This window comes from Gigantopelta aegis, chromosome 10, assembly GCF_016097555.1.
Source record: "Gigantopelta aegis isolate Gae_Host chromosome 10, Gae_host_genome, whole genome shotgun sequence".
NCBI classification, from domain to species: domain Eukaryota; kingdom Metazoa; phylum Mollusca; class Gastropoda; order Neomphalida; family Peltospiridae; genus Gigantopelta; species Gigantopelta aegis.
The window spans coordinates 19,721,160-19,738,259 of NC_054708.1; the positions used below are offsets into that span (position 1 = coordinate 19,721,160).

At 34.7% G+C, this 17,100-nt stretch overlaps 1 protein-coding gene across 2 annotated transcripts in view; it reads left to right on the forward strand.

Moving 5' to 3' along the window:
* LOC121382741 (discoidin domain-containing receptor 2-like) overlaps positions 1–17,100 on the forward strand; it is a 181,164-nt gene that overhangs the window by 89,235 nt on the left and 74,829 nt on the right. For both annotated transcript variants that reach the window (XM_041512313.1, XM_041512314.1), the window contains exon 2: positions 666–771. In XM_041512313.1, the coding sequence (XP_041368247.1) occupies positions 666–771 (106 nt within the window). The remainder of the gene's footprint in view (positions 1–665; positions 772–17,100) is intronic.

The window sequence follows — 17,100 nt, forward strand, 5'->3', positions numbered from 1 at the left end:
ATCATGCCACGTAAATTTTAATGCACGCTTGTTTGTGAGCGAGTCGTCAACATACAGCTGGTTCGCTGTGGGCTGCACTTGTTAAAATTGTCTGGAGCTTTCTTTTTCAAATATTAATTGCATATTTTTGACATGTTCAGAACTACATGTATCTTTTCTTTTCCCTACTGTTTTATTTTTTATACTGAGTGATTTCAATTATTTCCATTTCTAGTTTGCTGCAAACAGTATTAAATATGTATGTTATCATTAAAAACAGCCCCATGGAAGATAAAAAAAAAAGAGTAATATTATTTGTTTGGCAAAGTTTGTTTCAAGAAAAGAGAAAAAATTAGAAAAAACAAACATATTTTTTTTAATTGTCTTTAAATGTATTAATTTTTTCACATATTATAATTTTTTAACCTATAGTAAAGCTAATTCACCAATTAATTGGAAAATAGTTCTGTGATGCTTATTAATATATGGAGGTATCTTCCCTTGACAAGACAGTACCTGAATTGAGGAATAGTTAATACATGTATATAAATACATGCATTGTTCTAAATAATAATATTGTTTATGTAACTCTTAAAATTTGCTGTTAATCTGATTTTTAATCATTGTTTTTTTTGTACATTGTGTTTATTTTATCTTAGACTAATATGTGGCCTCTTTAATTGCAGATCAGTGTCGCAATGCGTTGGGCATGCAGTCTGGTGCAATTCCTGATGAAGCCATTTCAGCAAGCTCCTCTTATGACCAGTCAGAAGTTGGCCCTGAAAATGCCAGGTATTTATTTGACCATGGATTTCAATATTAACCTGACCTTTTGTTTTGTTTCCATTTGCCTAAGCTGCATAACAGTAATGCCAATTAGTGCAGGGATCATGTTGTGATGGTAGTACTGGAGTGGAACAAATCACCAGTATTTTGTTTTGAAACCACTTTGATGTTATCCCAGAAAAACAAAGTAATAACCAGTCATCATGCAATAAACCAACAACTTGGGTTGCCAGGCATTTTATATATATATAGCATACCTTTAAAGTGATATCATGCAAGCAATTGTCAGCCACAACAACTGCGAAAATTGAGTGTATTGAAGGTACATAATTTGGCATTTAGATATCTTTTTTCAATAAGGCAACATTTGATGAGAAGACTTTGACTTTTACTTATTAACATGCTCATGTTCTCACTGTTGAATCACGCCCCTATCTCCTTCCTTCAGTACACCCTCTAACCCCATCTGATGATGCACTCAAGGTGGGAGGTACCAAAAGGATAACGCAAAGGAGTTAAGTACACATATTAGGTTATGTTCCATCTTGTGTAGAACAGCATTCTGTGATATCATGCAAGCAAATGTTAGCCAGAACAATAATACAGATGACTGTTGCACACACAATAAATATTAGGTGTGTAGACAGCCTCCTTCTCTAAGATAGCTCCTGGTGATATGAAAACCATTAGCAGTTTCCTGCTCTGGCATTCACATTGTAGAAAGGTGAGCCCTGTATCCGCCAATTGTCTTTCATTAACTAGCAACCTCTTGTTTGCTTTCTTTTCGTGTGTGTTTTATTTGGATGGACTCCTAATGTTGTCTTCATTATCCCCTGTAAGTAACCAGACTAATTACAGAAAGCTGTTGTGGAACCACTGAGATGATCATGGTGGTGCGGTTACCTCACCAATGTATATTCCCCAAGCTAAGCGGCCAATATTGCATTTCTTCTGATATAATGCCACTAACGGCCAGTCCTCTCAGACTAAGTAGAAACATGTTACAACGGTTTGACTTATCAGAGGAAGCTCAAGGAAACCGCCAGTCTAAAGCAGTTAAAGATCTGGACCATTCATAAGCAAGGATGTACTATTATTTGCACATGGGCAGGAGGAACTGATAGCTGTTCGCTGTTGTGGCAGCTGCAAAACCTTATCATCTCAAACTAGACTGACTGTCTAATATCTTATTATAGCATACCAAAGGCTGCCAGAAAGTGGCATGAATATTTCTTGAAAAATAACACATTTAATGCTTGTGTATGGATGGATATGTGTATAATTGTCTGTTAACATTTGAAAGAAGAAGTAGTCACATGGATTCATAATGTTTTAAGATATCGATCTCGCTTCCCATCACTCCTGTGAATCTAGTTCAAGATGTGTACTTTTTAGCTCCCCTTAGCATGTAAAATTTATATGATATCAGTGTGGAAATATCTTAAATGTCTCCCCATAATCTGAGATAGAGGAGTAATTAATGTCTATAGGTTCTTATAAAAGAGCAGACACATTTCCTCGTATCACTAGATCTAGCATCATACATATAACACATTCAAATTGAATAGTTGCCTTCTCTGCCGGTGCCTACTCATGTTAGGTATGTGTAGGTGGAGACACCATTTGTATCCTCCATGGTAGCCATGTTGTAATTCTAAAGTCAAATACACCAAATGTACATTGATGTTTTTTTTTCAAATCACATTACTGTAGATGGATATTGGTCGAAAATCATATTTCTTTGTCTGCATGGGTTCATCCTTTTCAATTCCCAATTTTGAAAATTTATTTTCTTTGTTCTACTGATGTTTTTTGGATGTATACCAAGTTCCTCAAAGAGTCTTACGTCCCTTTGTGAGCATGATGAAATTTGTCAAAGAGTCATTGATTTCCTTTGGGAAACAGGGACTAAAAAGATGATCTTTGCTCTTTCTACATGACAGGTTACACTGCGACTGTGGGGGGCCTTTTGGTATTCCTGTTTACTGTCTATATTGATAAACAGAGCACTGTGAAAACATTGTGCCTACATCTGAGAACAAAGGGCAAACTAACAAGGAGAGCTTAGAATGAGTATTCCCTTGATATGTGATGCAATGGTTGAGGTCAAGCAGATATACAGCATTGCAAAGTTTCTGTTCTCATCATTGAAGGAAATGCTAGCTATGGACATGATGAACTGAAAGTGAATGCCATTGATATCAGTATCTGGAGAGTTTGAAATGAGAATCACCAGCTTTACATTGCACTGAGCTTACATGATCCACTGTATCTTTATCACCAGTTTCAGCTGGATAATGTTGTATACAATAGGCTGATTTTTCAGGACCATCAATGAACAAAAATACAAATGATAATATTATTATGTACAATTGGCTGATTTTTCAAGACCATCAGTGAACAAAAATATGAATGACAATATTATTATGTACAATAGGTTGGTGTTTTTAGACCATCAATGAACAAAAATATGAATAACAATTTTAACCATGTTATGACATATGTACAGTAGGTTGATCTTTCAGTATCATCACTGAACAAATATACAGATGACATCACATAACCAAATTTAACACGTTGCTCTTTGCAAATGTTTTTTTTTTTACATTATTATTATAAAAAAAATATGTTTTCAACATCAATAACATTCATAATAAATCCCTTTCTCTCCACATTTCAACACAACACTGCTTGCCATTAATGAATATTTCTTAATATCTTGACAAAGGTAACCTTTCATTTAAAGGCCATGATGTCACCATTAATCTTGAGATTGCACAGTGCATTCTTTATAGCAGTCAAATGATTTCAAAACATCTTACACGACAAATATTCTATGAATGCTCCTAACCAATTGCATTTGTCATCTGATCTTAAAGTGACATGGTACATATTTTTTTCTTGAATGATCATAGCTAACTGCATTCATCTTTTGAGGTTAAAGTCCACGTTAGCCACCACTGATGTCAGGTTAGCTGGAAGATTTTCATCTATTTAAAAAGTTACTTTTATTCAGAATCTGATCCAATGGGCATTTGGCAAAATTCCATGAATCTGTATCTAATGCCTCATCTATAAGAGGAGAGGCTCTCTCACGGAAATCATTTACTGGACACCTTTCTGCCCCGGAACCACCCACTGGCTATGTCAGAAGCTGGACCCGTGGTAGGCATGCCTGAACCTTTATTGGATATGGGCTTGTAAACAGTTTCCCATTCCCATTTACTGGACAATACATCCTTTCTGCACTGTTCTAAATCAAAACTAGCACATGATACAACTCATTGGAATAAATATAGCTGTGAAGGAAGGGAATGTTTTATTTAACAATGCACTCAACACATTTTATTTATGGTTATATGGCGTCAGATATATGGTTAAGGACCACACAGATATTGAGAGAGGAAACCTGCTGTCGCCACTTCATGGGCTACTCATTTCGATTAGCAGCAAGGGATCTTTTATATGCACCATCCCACATACAGGATAGTACATACCATGGCCTTTGTTACACCAGTTCAGGGCTTGAAACTCACCAAAAAATATGGTGGCCCAAAAATTAATAATGTATTATGGTAAGAGAACCACAAGCAACATTTTAATGTGGAATACAAATATTAATAGTGGCTCATAGGTTAAAGCTCTAAAGAAGATCGCCTACATAATATTATTTGGGCGACTAATGCCATTATTTGTTTAATATTTAAGTCGCCCACATGGGACATTGGTTGCATTTAGTGACCTGGCCACAGGTCATTTCGAGGCCTGCAGTTGTGAAGCACTGGCTGGAACGAGAAATAGCCCGATGTGTCCACCGACTGGGCTCGATCCTAGACCGACCCCGCATCAAGCGAACACTTTACCACTGGGCTACGTCCTGCCCCCAAATATAGCTGTGATAACATGCACTTCTATTCAGAATACTTTGTTAGACCTTTATCATCCCATACGCTAACAATGTAATGATGATAATTTTTCTTTTTGATTCATTTAAACTAAAACATGGCCACTATTTTTTAGCCAGATTGTTGGTGATCTATAAAGAACTGCTTTAATTATTTTATTTATCAGTCAGGTGTGATCCCTTGTCATGCATATTTTTAATTTTACCCAAATGTGCATAATTGGTCTTGTCAAGAGAAAGACCAGTCTAGTTATTTATTGTTCCTTGCTTATAAGCCTATATAGATTAAGATGTATGGGCTTTCAGCATATCCATAAACATGATTTACACAGGTTTATTCTCAAGGACTGAAACATTAGTACCACCCACAGAGAGTAGCATGTTATCTGTAGTGATAATATGATGTATAGATAATATTATGGAGGCTTACTCGGATCAGGCCCTCTGCCCAGGGAGACCTCATTGTTTTGCTTTCTTTCATAACACATTCCCCCTTGAAGAACTATTCCTGAACCATGGCTACTCACAACAAGACATTTTCTCTGCATCCATTACAGTTATGATGAAAAGCATGTGTGTGATTTCAGCCATTTTGGATACCAGCGTTCCTTCTCGTTTAGTTTACTCTTTTGTCTAAGATATACAAACTTCTTCATGGTGAGCGTGTGTGCCCTGTGTATTTGTTGTCTCTCTGTTCTCAGTTTGAGCTATGCAATGTATGGAAAGTCTATCAGTGGTGATTTTATTATTTATTCAGTAGTGAGATATGGGTGTGGGGGTTGTGGTGGTGGTGGTGGTGGTGGTGAGAAGGGGGGGGGGTTTACTCTAGGAGACCACAGTTTTGATGACCTTTATAATGATTACTTTTTGCAGCCCCAGCAATTATGGAAATGTCTATGGCAAAAACAACATGCTGCAGAATTGTTTTCAATATACAAATGTAGTCAAAGCCAAAAAATTGCCATGAAGAATTTTTTACGGCTTTGCTTATTGCCTCAAGGCAAGTGGGCAATTGCAGATGTTGTAAATGGACAGAATATATGCTTTTCCATTAATTTTTTTTACCTTTATTACTTCTGTGGGTAGTTTTTAACTCTGTTATATTCATAAGTTAAATCCAGTTCAGACAAAATATTAAACACAGTTGTCAAAATCTGTTGAGTATATGTTAGACAAGATACAAAAAAAGATTAGCAATTAGAGTGGTGAGAACAAGAGTGTATGTTAGCATTGTTTGAATGGGAAAACTGAATGACAAGTTACATGAAGGTTCTTAATGATCAAGCATAACTATGGGGTGGGATGTAGCCCAGTGGTAAAGTACTCGCTTGATGTGTGATCGGTCTGGGATCGATCCTCATTAGTGCATGGGCCTACTGGGCTATTTCTCATCATGGTATATCAAAGGCTGTTGTATGTGCTATCCTGTCTGTGGGATGGTGCATAATAAAAGATGCCTTGCTACTAATGGAAAAATGTAGTGGGTTTCCTCTCTATGACAGTGTCAAAATGACCAATAGCCGATGATCAATGTGCTCTAGTGGTGGTGTTAAACAAAACAAACTTCAGACATAACTATAGTGTTTTGTATAATAATAGTGTTACCATACCTGCAAGGGATCTGTTACATACACTTATCTTACAGACAAGATAGCAAATACCATTGCCTTTGATATAGCTTGAAATCATAGACCTGTAGTGTATATATTTAATTAGTTTACTTAATCCTTAGTGTAAAATGCAGAATGCTTAATATTTGAAATACAACATATTTAAACAATAGATCTTTAGTTTTAATATTCTTTTCATTATTCCTTGTAATATAGTCACAAATCATTTATATGCCCAAACATGTTCTTGTGTAGAGAAATTTACCACACCGCCACTAACATAAACCATTTTTGGTAATGACCCAAAGTTAAACGAAACCACAAACCTTCCTAACCTGCAAAACATTACCACAGTGCAACGCTGATAATTTCATTATCTTCAAATTAAATTTTTACTTCAACCAAAATTCCTTGAGACAGTTCTTGATTTACTACTCCGGGAGAGAAATCTCTCTCAGGAGCAAAGGTCATTGGTAAATTCTTCCTCAAAGCATTCCTATCAGTATCACATGTTTCTGCGTGGCAGCATAAATATTCTGTATCTATATTCCTGTTTCTGCCCTGCAGGTTGAGAGTTGGCAGGGTTACCTGAGCACTTATTGGAATAAGATGTAGTGGGTGTGTCGACAATCCGATAATCTGGCACCACTCTTGTAACATTTTCCTGTAACCTCAAGGTGATAACGGAACCTTTGATATGATTATCCAGGAATCTGCTAGTTGTCTGGAAAGTACCAGCAACTATTTTGTTGAGAGTTTTCAAATTTTTTCTTTTGTGGCAATTCATAAAAAAAACCCCAAAAAAACCCGAACCCCTTAAATAATGTAGAATTTTCTTGCACAGAAATGGGATGCAGGATTGTATTCAGTAGGTAGAACACTCACCTGAGGTGCTTGCATCATAGGTTCAAACCACCTCAGTGGACCCAATCTCTGATTGTTTTTTTCCATCCCAATCAGTGCTTCCTTATTGATATATGGTATGTGCTGTCCTGTTTGGGCAAGTGCATATAAAAGATCATTTGCTGCTAATGGAAAAATGTAGCAGGTTTCTTCTAAAATTACCAGTAAATTTTTTACCAATAGTTGATGATTAATAAATCAATGTGCTCCAGTGATGTTTAAACAACTTTGTATTGTAGAATCTGCCCGAGGATGGATAAAATGTAGAAAATATTGGGTTACTTTTTTCCAAGGAGTGCTCCACTGCTATTCTATTAAAAGTTTTGGTATAAGCTGCCCAGTCTGTTAGAAAGTATAAAGAAAATCATTTTGCTGCAAATGAAAATAGTAGCCTTAGCCCTATATAGTAACAGCAAGCATATTTTCTCATGTTTTAGACCAAGAGTCACAAATTTATATACTGTGAGAAATAAGTAAGGGAACACTTGTCATTAGGGACCAACTTTAATTCTCTAGTAGCGTTGTAATGTCTATGTAAAAAACAAAGATGTGGTGTAGATCTCTTTGCCACTGGTGTGTATATGTGTATCTGCACATGGAACAGATGTGTGAGATGGTGGTTAAATTTGCAGGATACTGAATTCTACAACAAAGAGCTATGACAAATGTCTCAACTGTAGTGGGGATTACAATGAAAAATAAAGAGTTTGAGCATAGATATATATATATATATATATATATATATATATATATATATATATATATATATATATATATATATATATATATATATATATATATGTATATATATATATATATATATATATATATATATATATATATATATATATATATATATATTCCAGAATATATGTCTTGCAAACTTCATTTGGACAGCCCATCATATGTTAATTATCTGTGCTTCAAAGAAGAAAACAAATGCTTGTTTAGAAACACCCAAACATATTGTTTAATCAGTAGCTGTTTGGTGTTTTAATGTTCTGTAACTGCAACACTTGGTCTACAAATGAGAAAGGAAACCCACTGTCACCACATGGCTATTCTTGTAATGAATTAACAGCAAGAGACCTTTTTTATAGCAATTTTCCACAGGTGGGACAACTAATACCACAGCCTTTGATATATAGTAAGACATGGAGCACTGACTGGAATGGGGAACCCTCCAGCAATCAGTCTGCTGCTAATGAGAAAGTCAGAGTTGTACTAGTAGGTCATGGAATCCACTAGGTTACTTCATACTTCACATAATGTCCCTTGTACAAACAGACTTGTACATTTATTAACCTGTTAATTAAACGCATACATTTATAAAACTAGTTTGAAATGTATTTTCTTTAATAATACCACATTGAATTATATGCTATTGGATTTCAAACATTTGAAAATTCTAATATGTAGTGTTTAGAGGAAATTCATTACATTTTTATACAATGTATTAACACTGACAGGACAGCACATATCACAGTCTTTGATATACCAGTCACTGGATGGAATGGGACAGATCCCAGTTAGCTAATCCATTGATTTCCCCCCATCCAAACCAATGCCCTACAACTGATATATCAAAGGTTGTGGTATGTGCTGTCCCTGTCCCTATCTTTGAGAAAGTGCATATAAAAATACATTGTTGCTAATTTTATTAGATCAGAGTGTTTAACATGCACATTCAGAGCAAGCTGTTGTAGGTGTGCGCTATAACAGCTTGCTCTGAATGTGCACGTTAAACACTCTGACCTAATATAAAAAATGTGCACAGTTAATTTGATGGTGTATCTATACCATAATGAAATGTATCTTGAAAAATTGCCATAAACCATGAAAGAGAATAAACCTTAGATTAATTACTGTGTAAAGGAATGCCATTTTGTATGTACTTTATGATGGATTGTATAGAAGTGATATTTTGAGGAAATTATGATATAGCTTTATGAATGTGAATTAACCTAAGATTAATTGTTTAGTACATCAATCCCATTTTGTGTGAGCTTTAATCATGATGCATTGCATAAATGATATCTTCAGGGGAAAAATGGTTACATAACCGTGATTGTGAATTAACCTTAAGGTTAATTGCTGGGTAAATAACTGAATCCTGTTATGTATGGGTCTTATGGACAGGATTATTAGTGATATCTAACACACACAAGTCATTTAATCTTTGCAAATCAGGTGTGTCTCTTCTTAACGGCACCGGAAAAAGCTGTAGACACAATGGCAGAAGGAGCATACTTGTGTTGTATGGTATCCACACAGATGGCATCTTACCTTTCTGCCCTGTTGAGATGGTTCACTTCACTGCCAGCCAGCAGCACACAGCCCAGTCTTAAACAAGGGAGTGAAGAGTTCTGGGCGCCAGGTGGCAGCCATCACAATAATAAACACGGGATAGACACTGCAGCACCTATGAGGCTTGTCTTTCTATGGCTATATACATAAACTAATAAAACACAAGATGGCTATTGATACATACACTGATCTTTTGTTGTCCTCAATGGCTAAACATGTAGACTGTCAATAAAACAAAAGATGGGTAGTTATACAAATACTGTCTTCTTGTCTTTCCATGGATATATAATTATTGTATATATATACATGTAGAATATTAATAAAACAATAGATGTTATACAAATACTGTACTCTTGTCTTCCCATGGATATATACACATGTAGACTATCAATAAAACAATAGATGGGTAGTTATACAAATACTGTCTCCTTGTCTTTCCATGGATATATAATTATTGTATATATATACATGTAGAATATTAATAAAACAATAGATGTTATACAAATACTGTACACTTGTCTTCCCATGGATATATATATATATATATATATATATATATATATACAAATGTAGATTATTAATAAAACAAAAGATGGATAGTTATTCAAATACTGTCTTCTTGTCTTTCTATGGGTATATATACATGTAGACTATTAATAAAACAAAAAATATTATACAAATACTGTCCTCTTGTCTTTCCATGGATATATATACATGTAGACTATCAATAAAACAATAGATGGACATTGATACAACGACAGTTATATACACAAGATACAGAATATATGTTATATAGTGCAGTATTCACTGTCTCCCATTACATATAATTTAGTAATAAAATATTCAACTTGTTTTCTTTACATATAATTTAGTGATAAACTAAAATTCTTTCCTTTTCTTTTTTGCAATGAAAACCACAAACCTATTTTTTGTCTGTCAATAAATGTCTATACTTATTGTAATATAAAACAAACAAAGAAAAAGTTTTAAAATGTAAATTTAGGCTAGATAATATTTTAAAACAAATTACTTTTTTTTACAAATTATTTTATTGTATGTAGCATTTACAAGATTATTTTATTGTTGTTTTATCATTTTACTATTTGTAGTGAAATGTTCTGTAGTGTTAAACAAAATATACGGCACTTATTCAGCAGGTTTCTGACTCTTTTGAACTCACAAGTAAATTGTAATTCTTCACTTGTATATAAACTGGAATGTTACTCTGCACATACATATTGAACATTTCAGAAAACTGCCTTACACAATCAACATAAAATAGAATATTCATATATAAGAACAAATACTAAATTCTTATATCTGTTTTGCAGTGTTTTTTCACCTTTGAACCATAAAAAAAGAAAAAGAAAAACATAACCATAAATTTGTCAGTGTGCATATTTTCCCATTAAAAAATATGAAAAGCTTTTCCCAGCTTTTATGATCTGCAGTATTTACTGTTGATTGTTGCCTGCTTTTCCACAACATTTACTTGTTTACAGTCAGTCCTGTCTTTATCATAAAGTGGTCTACCTATAATTAGCCAAGTTCTGACATCTCTGCACCATTACCAGCATGGAATCTGTACAAATGGCCTGTTCTCACTTTGATCTTCAAAAAACATCCAGAATATACTCTTAATGAATTCATGGCTAGATAATAATCATATTCATGACTCATTTACAGAACTCTTTTCTGCTTCTAGCAAAAGGAGTTTACTTACACTGTTTTTCGTGTTGTGAATCTTGCACCTTTTTTATGTTGTGGATGCAGAATCGGAACCAGCCATCATTGGTGTGTGGGTGCATGTATGCATGCATGTGTGCAAATATTTATATCAGGTAACCAGCAATAACAAACATCAGCATTATTTTCCTTCTTATTTTTGTGTTCAATTAATTGTAAGTGTTTCTGATCGTATAAACTCTGGAAATTCCTTTTGGAAAAGATTAAAATATTGAGCAAATAAGCAGGGAATTTTCTTGTGCCATGAACTTTTTCTTATTTTCGTTGGAAACTATCTAGGTTTTCGGTCTTAGCTACTGTAGGTCTTGGGCACATGGTACAGAGTATGCTTATTTCGTTGGAAACTCTATCTAGGTTTTCGGTCTTAGCTACTGTAGGTCTTGGGCATATGGTACAGAGTATGCTTATTTTGTTGGTTTGGACAGATGGCTTTAATTTGAGCCTGTTTTGCTGTCCACCATTAACATGGTCCCTGATCATGTCCAGAAGTTACTCTACATTCTGGAACACCTTGTCTTTTCCAATCCAGAGGTAGGCTTTCAGGGAATATTGGCTGCTCATGTGTGAAATGGTAAATCTTTAAAGACTTTTGTTTGTTTATGCATGAGAAAAAGAATCTTGTGGCCAGGTCCAAAGCTTATTGACCATTTCCCTTAGAGATTGGTTCCAGGTGTTTTTTATTGATGTCACACTGTGGTCAGAGTTATTGGTCCTGCTCTTCAGATCTGGAAGGAAGGAATGCTGAGATGGTCTACTCCTGCTGCTTGCAGCTGATACAATATGACACAGTGTTGTCATTGTAGAAATCAGTTGTAAATTGCTTTGAAAATTGGGAACTTGTTTGTGGCATTCTTTTTGAGTGGAACATAATCAGAAAAATAGTTTTGTCATTGATATGCTCTATGGTACTTCTCTTAATAAACTAGTGGATAGATGTAATAATTTTTTATTTCAATATTGATTTGTTATTTGGCTTTTACAAATGGACAACATTTTTTGTGTTATTTGTCTTTTCTTTAATATACATCATGAATCCTCACAAATACATATATACTTCCTTTGATTCTTTAGGAATATTTTTTTAAAGCCAGAACTTTCCAATCTTCATTTGAATGCCACATTTCAATCACAAAGCTCTACTAGACATTTAACAGACATCTGTTAGTTGTGTAATATTGACACTAAAGTCTCAAAACATAATTCTATATAATAATTATGTTTTGAGACTTTAGTGTCAATATTACACAACTAACAGATGTCTGTTAAATGTAAGATTTCTCTAGTCAATATGTATGTATGCATTATTATAATAGTAGTATAGTACTTAGTATATATGTATTTTTGTTGAGGGCCAAGTGGAAGATTAGCTTGTGCTAAACCTGTCACCCTCATTAAATAAAGTTATTATTATTATTATTATTATTACTAGATGGCTCAATTATGGTCTCTTTTGGCTTTGTAGTAGTATTACGGCTGTACATAGGTGGTAGGTTTGTATGCTATTACAGTCTCCAACCCATAGAGGATGGGAGTGGGGTGGGGTGTAAGGATATGTACTACACCAACTTTACTTTTACTGATCACCAACAACTAGCCGTTAACCCATTACCCTGGGCAAATGGCCCAAATGATTAAATTGTGTATCCAACACAGCATGCTTCAATCTTATTTGAATATAAGCATGAAAATAATTAATTATTAATGAAAACACTGCTCTCAGCATTGTTTTGTTTCTATATGTGACTAAACAACCGCACATGTTTATTGTTTTTGTACCTGTGATGTTTTGAAGTACACACATGTCTATTCATTCAAAATGTTAGAAACAACAACATGCCCAAAACAGTGGCATTGTTGTATAACTAGTTTGTACAGATGCCAAACTAAATGAACATTCAGCTTTATTACAGACATGCATTGTAGGTGGGAATATAGCTTAGCAAAACGTGTTTGTCAGTTGTTAAATTATGTTCACAAATAGGTTGTGACTTTTGTTTTTTTTATGAATTTTTTTTCTGTTCAAAACTTCAAACTATCAGTGCAGAAGTAATTTATCAAACTTCTTTAGTTCATGTATCACTCTCTATACATAAGTGATGATTTCACTGCGTTAAACATCTTTATTTCATTGCTTTTAGCTCTTCATCAAGTTAAAGTTACAAGTGGTATACTTGATCAGTGCACACTTTCCTTGTTTTGATTGACATCCAATAGTCCCATCTTCAACAGCACAAGGATCTGCATGTATCTACTGTCAATCAAAACATCACAAGTGTCCATTAACCATGTGTACCACCAGTAAGTTTATGCAGTAACTGACTTGTACCATGCCCCTAAGTGACATTGCATGACGTAGAAGGAAGACTGGCTTAGTGAGAGGTGCAGTTTAAAAAGTAAAAAGTTTGTTTTATTTAACGACGCCGCTAGAGCACATTGATTTTTTATCTTATCATCGGCTATTGGACGTCAAACATATGGTCATTCTGACACTGTTTTTTAGAGGAAACCCGCTGTCGCCACATAGGCTACTCTTTTTACGACAGGCAGCAAGGGATCTTTTATTTGCGCTTCCCACAGGCAGGATAGCACGATAGCCTAACCATGACGCCACCGAGGCTGGTCCCATGGACAAAGGCATGCAATAAATCTGTATAACCACACACCTTTTTAAACTACCGGCCTCGGTGGCGTCGTGGCAGGCCATCGGTCTACAGGCTGGTAGGTACTGGGTTCGGATCCCAGTCGAGGCATGGTATTTTTAATCCAGATACTGACTCCAAACCCTGAGTGAGTGCTTCGCAAGGCTCAATGGGTAGGTGTAAACCACTTGCACCGACCAGTGATCCATAACTGGTTCAACAAAGGCCATGGTTTGTGCTATCCTGCCTGTGGGAAGTGCAAATAAAAGATCCCTTGCTGCTAATCAGAAAGAGTAGCCCATGTAGTGGCGACAGCGGGTTTCCTCTCCAAATCTGTGTGGTCCTTAACCATATGTCTGACGCCATATAACAGTAAATAAAATGTGTTGAGTGTGTCGTTAAATAAAACATTTCTTTCTTTCTTTTTGTCCATGGGAAAATAACTTAAGTATGATACAATATTATTTAGTGAACAGTAAAATATTGTTAAGCATTTAGTTTCATTCGTGGTTGACTAAAATATTTTAAAAGTTGGTGACTTTGGTCTGGTTTTTATTAAAGACTGACATGCTAATATGTCTGTGGAAAAGTGCATATAAAAGATGTGATGATAAATCTAAATGATAAAAACCAGTAATATTTTCAAACTCATATCTCTGTACATGGCAGTCTAAAGGATATTTTGACATTTTTGAGTGCTCTGATGAATCACTGGCAGATGTCTTATCCAGAGGACGACTACCACTTCTGAAGATGATAGATCCTTGCTATTTATAGCTTTAGAAGGACTGCCTATATATATATATATATATATATATATATATATATTTATATATATATATATTAAAATGTTTTTCTTCTTTTTTTTTTTTTTAAATCTCAGCCTGCACAAGACAGAGCATTTAGACAGTTGTGATGGCATGCACTCATGAATCTCTATCAAAACAAGGAATTTACAAATTAATTTTTTTCCCTTGTTGACTAACAATCATTTTGATAATAATAGTGAAATATTGGGGTTGTTTTTTCTGCTTTGCTTCTTGCTCAGGACTGTATTACCAATTTGAGATACATAAGAAAAACACTTCCATACTCAAATGAGTTGCTTCATGTACGGCTAACCAAATTACTTTGACAGAAATACGACAAACATTCATTGTGTTTACTTGCCTCTGCTGTTCTGTAGGAAATATGACCTTTTCATAATCTGATTTATTGAGGAAAAGAAAATTAATTTTTCTCAAATTCTTCTAATGAAACACTGTGTCATAGATCAGGCCATAAAATTTTATTAACGCCAGCAATTTTGTATGATTTCATGGAGCTGCAGGTCTGATTTACTTAAGGAATCAATAATAGGGATGCCTCATGTCCGTTTCATTTGCTATTAGATATATTTGGATCTCTCTTTGATGTATTTTCTCTTACTCAGTGGCATAAAGGCACGACTTCTTGTTCAAATGTCAGCACCCAATTCCTTCCATGAAATCAATCAATTTTATTTCTCTTAAAGTATTTCCTTTTGTCATTGTGTTTAGTTTCCTCCTGCCCCTGTTTTGTTTATCTTCACATGGTTGCCAAGGCGATGTTTTCAGAACTTTTGTTTTCTTTCATTATGACCAAATTAAGTCTGGCTGATGAAGTTCCTGTTTTCACATATTTGGGTGAATTGTGTTGGTGTATTAGTTCCTGGATGTATTATGGACATGATACTAGAGACATGATATTATCACATCCTTGGGTCACATATAGCCACCACAAACATTATCTGAGAAATGCCAAAAGATTTCAGAAGAAACATATTGGCTATGATAAGATTCATTCATTCACAAGCAGAACAGTACCTACCATGGTATTTGATATATCAGTTATGAATGAAATATTGAAAGGAATGGGTGAATACTGTCAATAGACTGTTGCAAATTAAAGGACTGATTCCATCATCATTTGTACCTATTTCTGTACAAACCACCGAGTTACAAAGCCTGCTCCAACATTGAAAATAAAATACATTATCAGTACTACTAGACGATCTTTGATACATAAACTTGATATGTAAGTGAGTTAATGTTAAAATCATGATGGTTTTGATAAGATGCTTTGATTTGATGAGGTAGAACTGTATTCCTGTAAGTGTTTGTTGGAGTTGTAGTACTTGTAAAAAAATGAAGTGTTTACCTGTGTATGAGTTCTGCAGAGATGCTATTTTGATTGAATTAACACTGGATCTTACAAAGCACTGTTCTTGGCAGCACCAGTAACATTACACTGCACCAATCTAGTGATAACAAAGTACAAAAATAATGTCCTTTTTCTGTTTCTGTTTTTTTTTTTTTTGGTTGCCATTTAACTGAGGAACATAACCTATATATGAAGTACTGTAAGACTATAATATTACCACAAAGATCTTTTCATATGATGTCTTAGTTTTACATTTCTACAGGATATTAGAAAAACTGGCTGATAATGCTTTTTTGAAGACCCTGTTCCTTATTTCTGTGTCTGTTGGTGAAATACAACAAGCATGTTGTGTTTTTAAGGATGTTTTTGGAATCCCGTCTGTCAGACAGCATGGTTTTATTGTGCCGCTTTGTCAGGTCTCCCTTTGAAAGGAAATAGTTGCACCTACTTGAGTTTCTTGTGTTTTCTAGATGGAATTTAGATAAATGGAAGACATGACAGGAATGCTCCATGCTTTTTGGTCTTTTTGATTTGGAGATTGAGACATCAACGATTTTTAGATTAAGAGTTTTGAGGAAATGATTACAGGTTAAAGGTTCATTAGGACTGTTGTTTTAAGAGATGATGATGATGATGAAACCTGGATGTCTTCACTCTAGGTTTCATGTAAGTGTTTGTAAATACCGGTAAAGACGTTGTTGATAGGATCTCTGATAAGAATCAAATGTGCTGCTTTAAAGCAGGACAGCTGTAGAAATTATCTCCTGTTTTGTAAGAAGTGTTCTGTGTTGTGAATGGAAGTCTTCTTTTTGTGTGGGAACACCTGATTCAAAAGAAAGGAACATTTGTTTAACAACACTTTGGCACATTGTTAAAAAAACAGCATGGTAGGTTTACAAGCCACTGCTGCAAAATAGGCTACTCTTTTTTTTTTCAAAGCAGTAATGTGTCTTTTATACATGTTTTGAAATATTTGATGGTACATGCTTAAGTTTTTAATATATACTGGGTAAGCAGTGCAGGACTTATTGGAATAGGTCCCAGT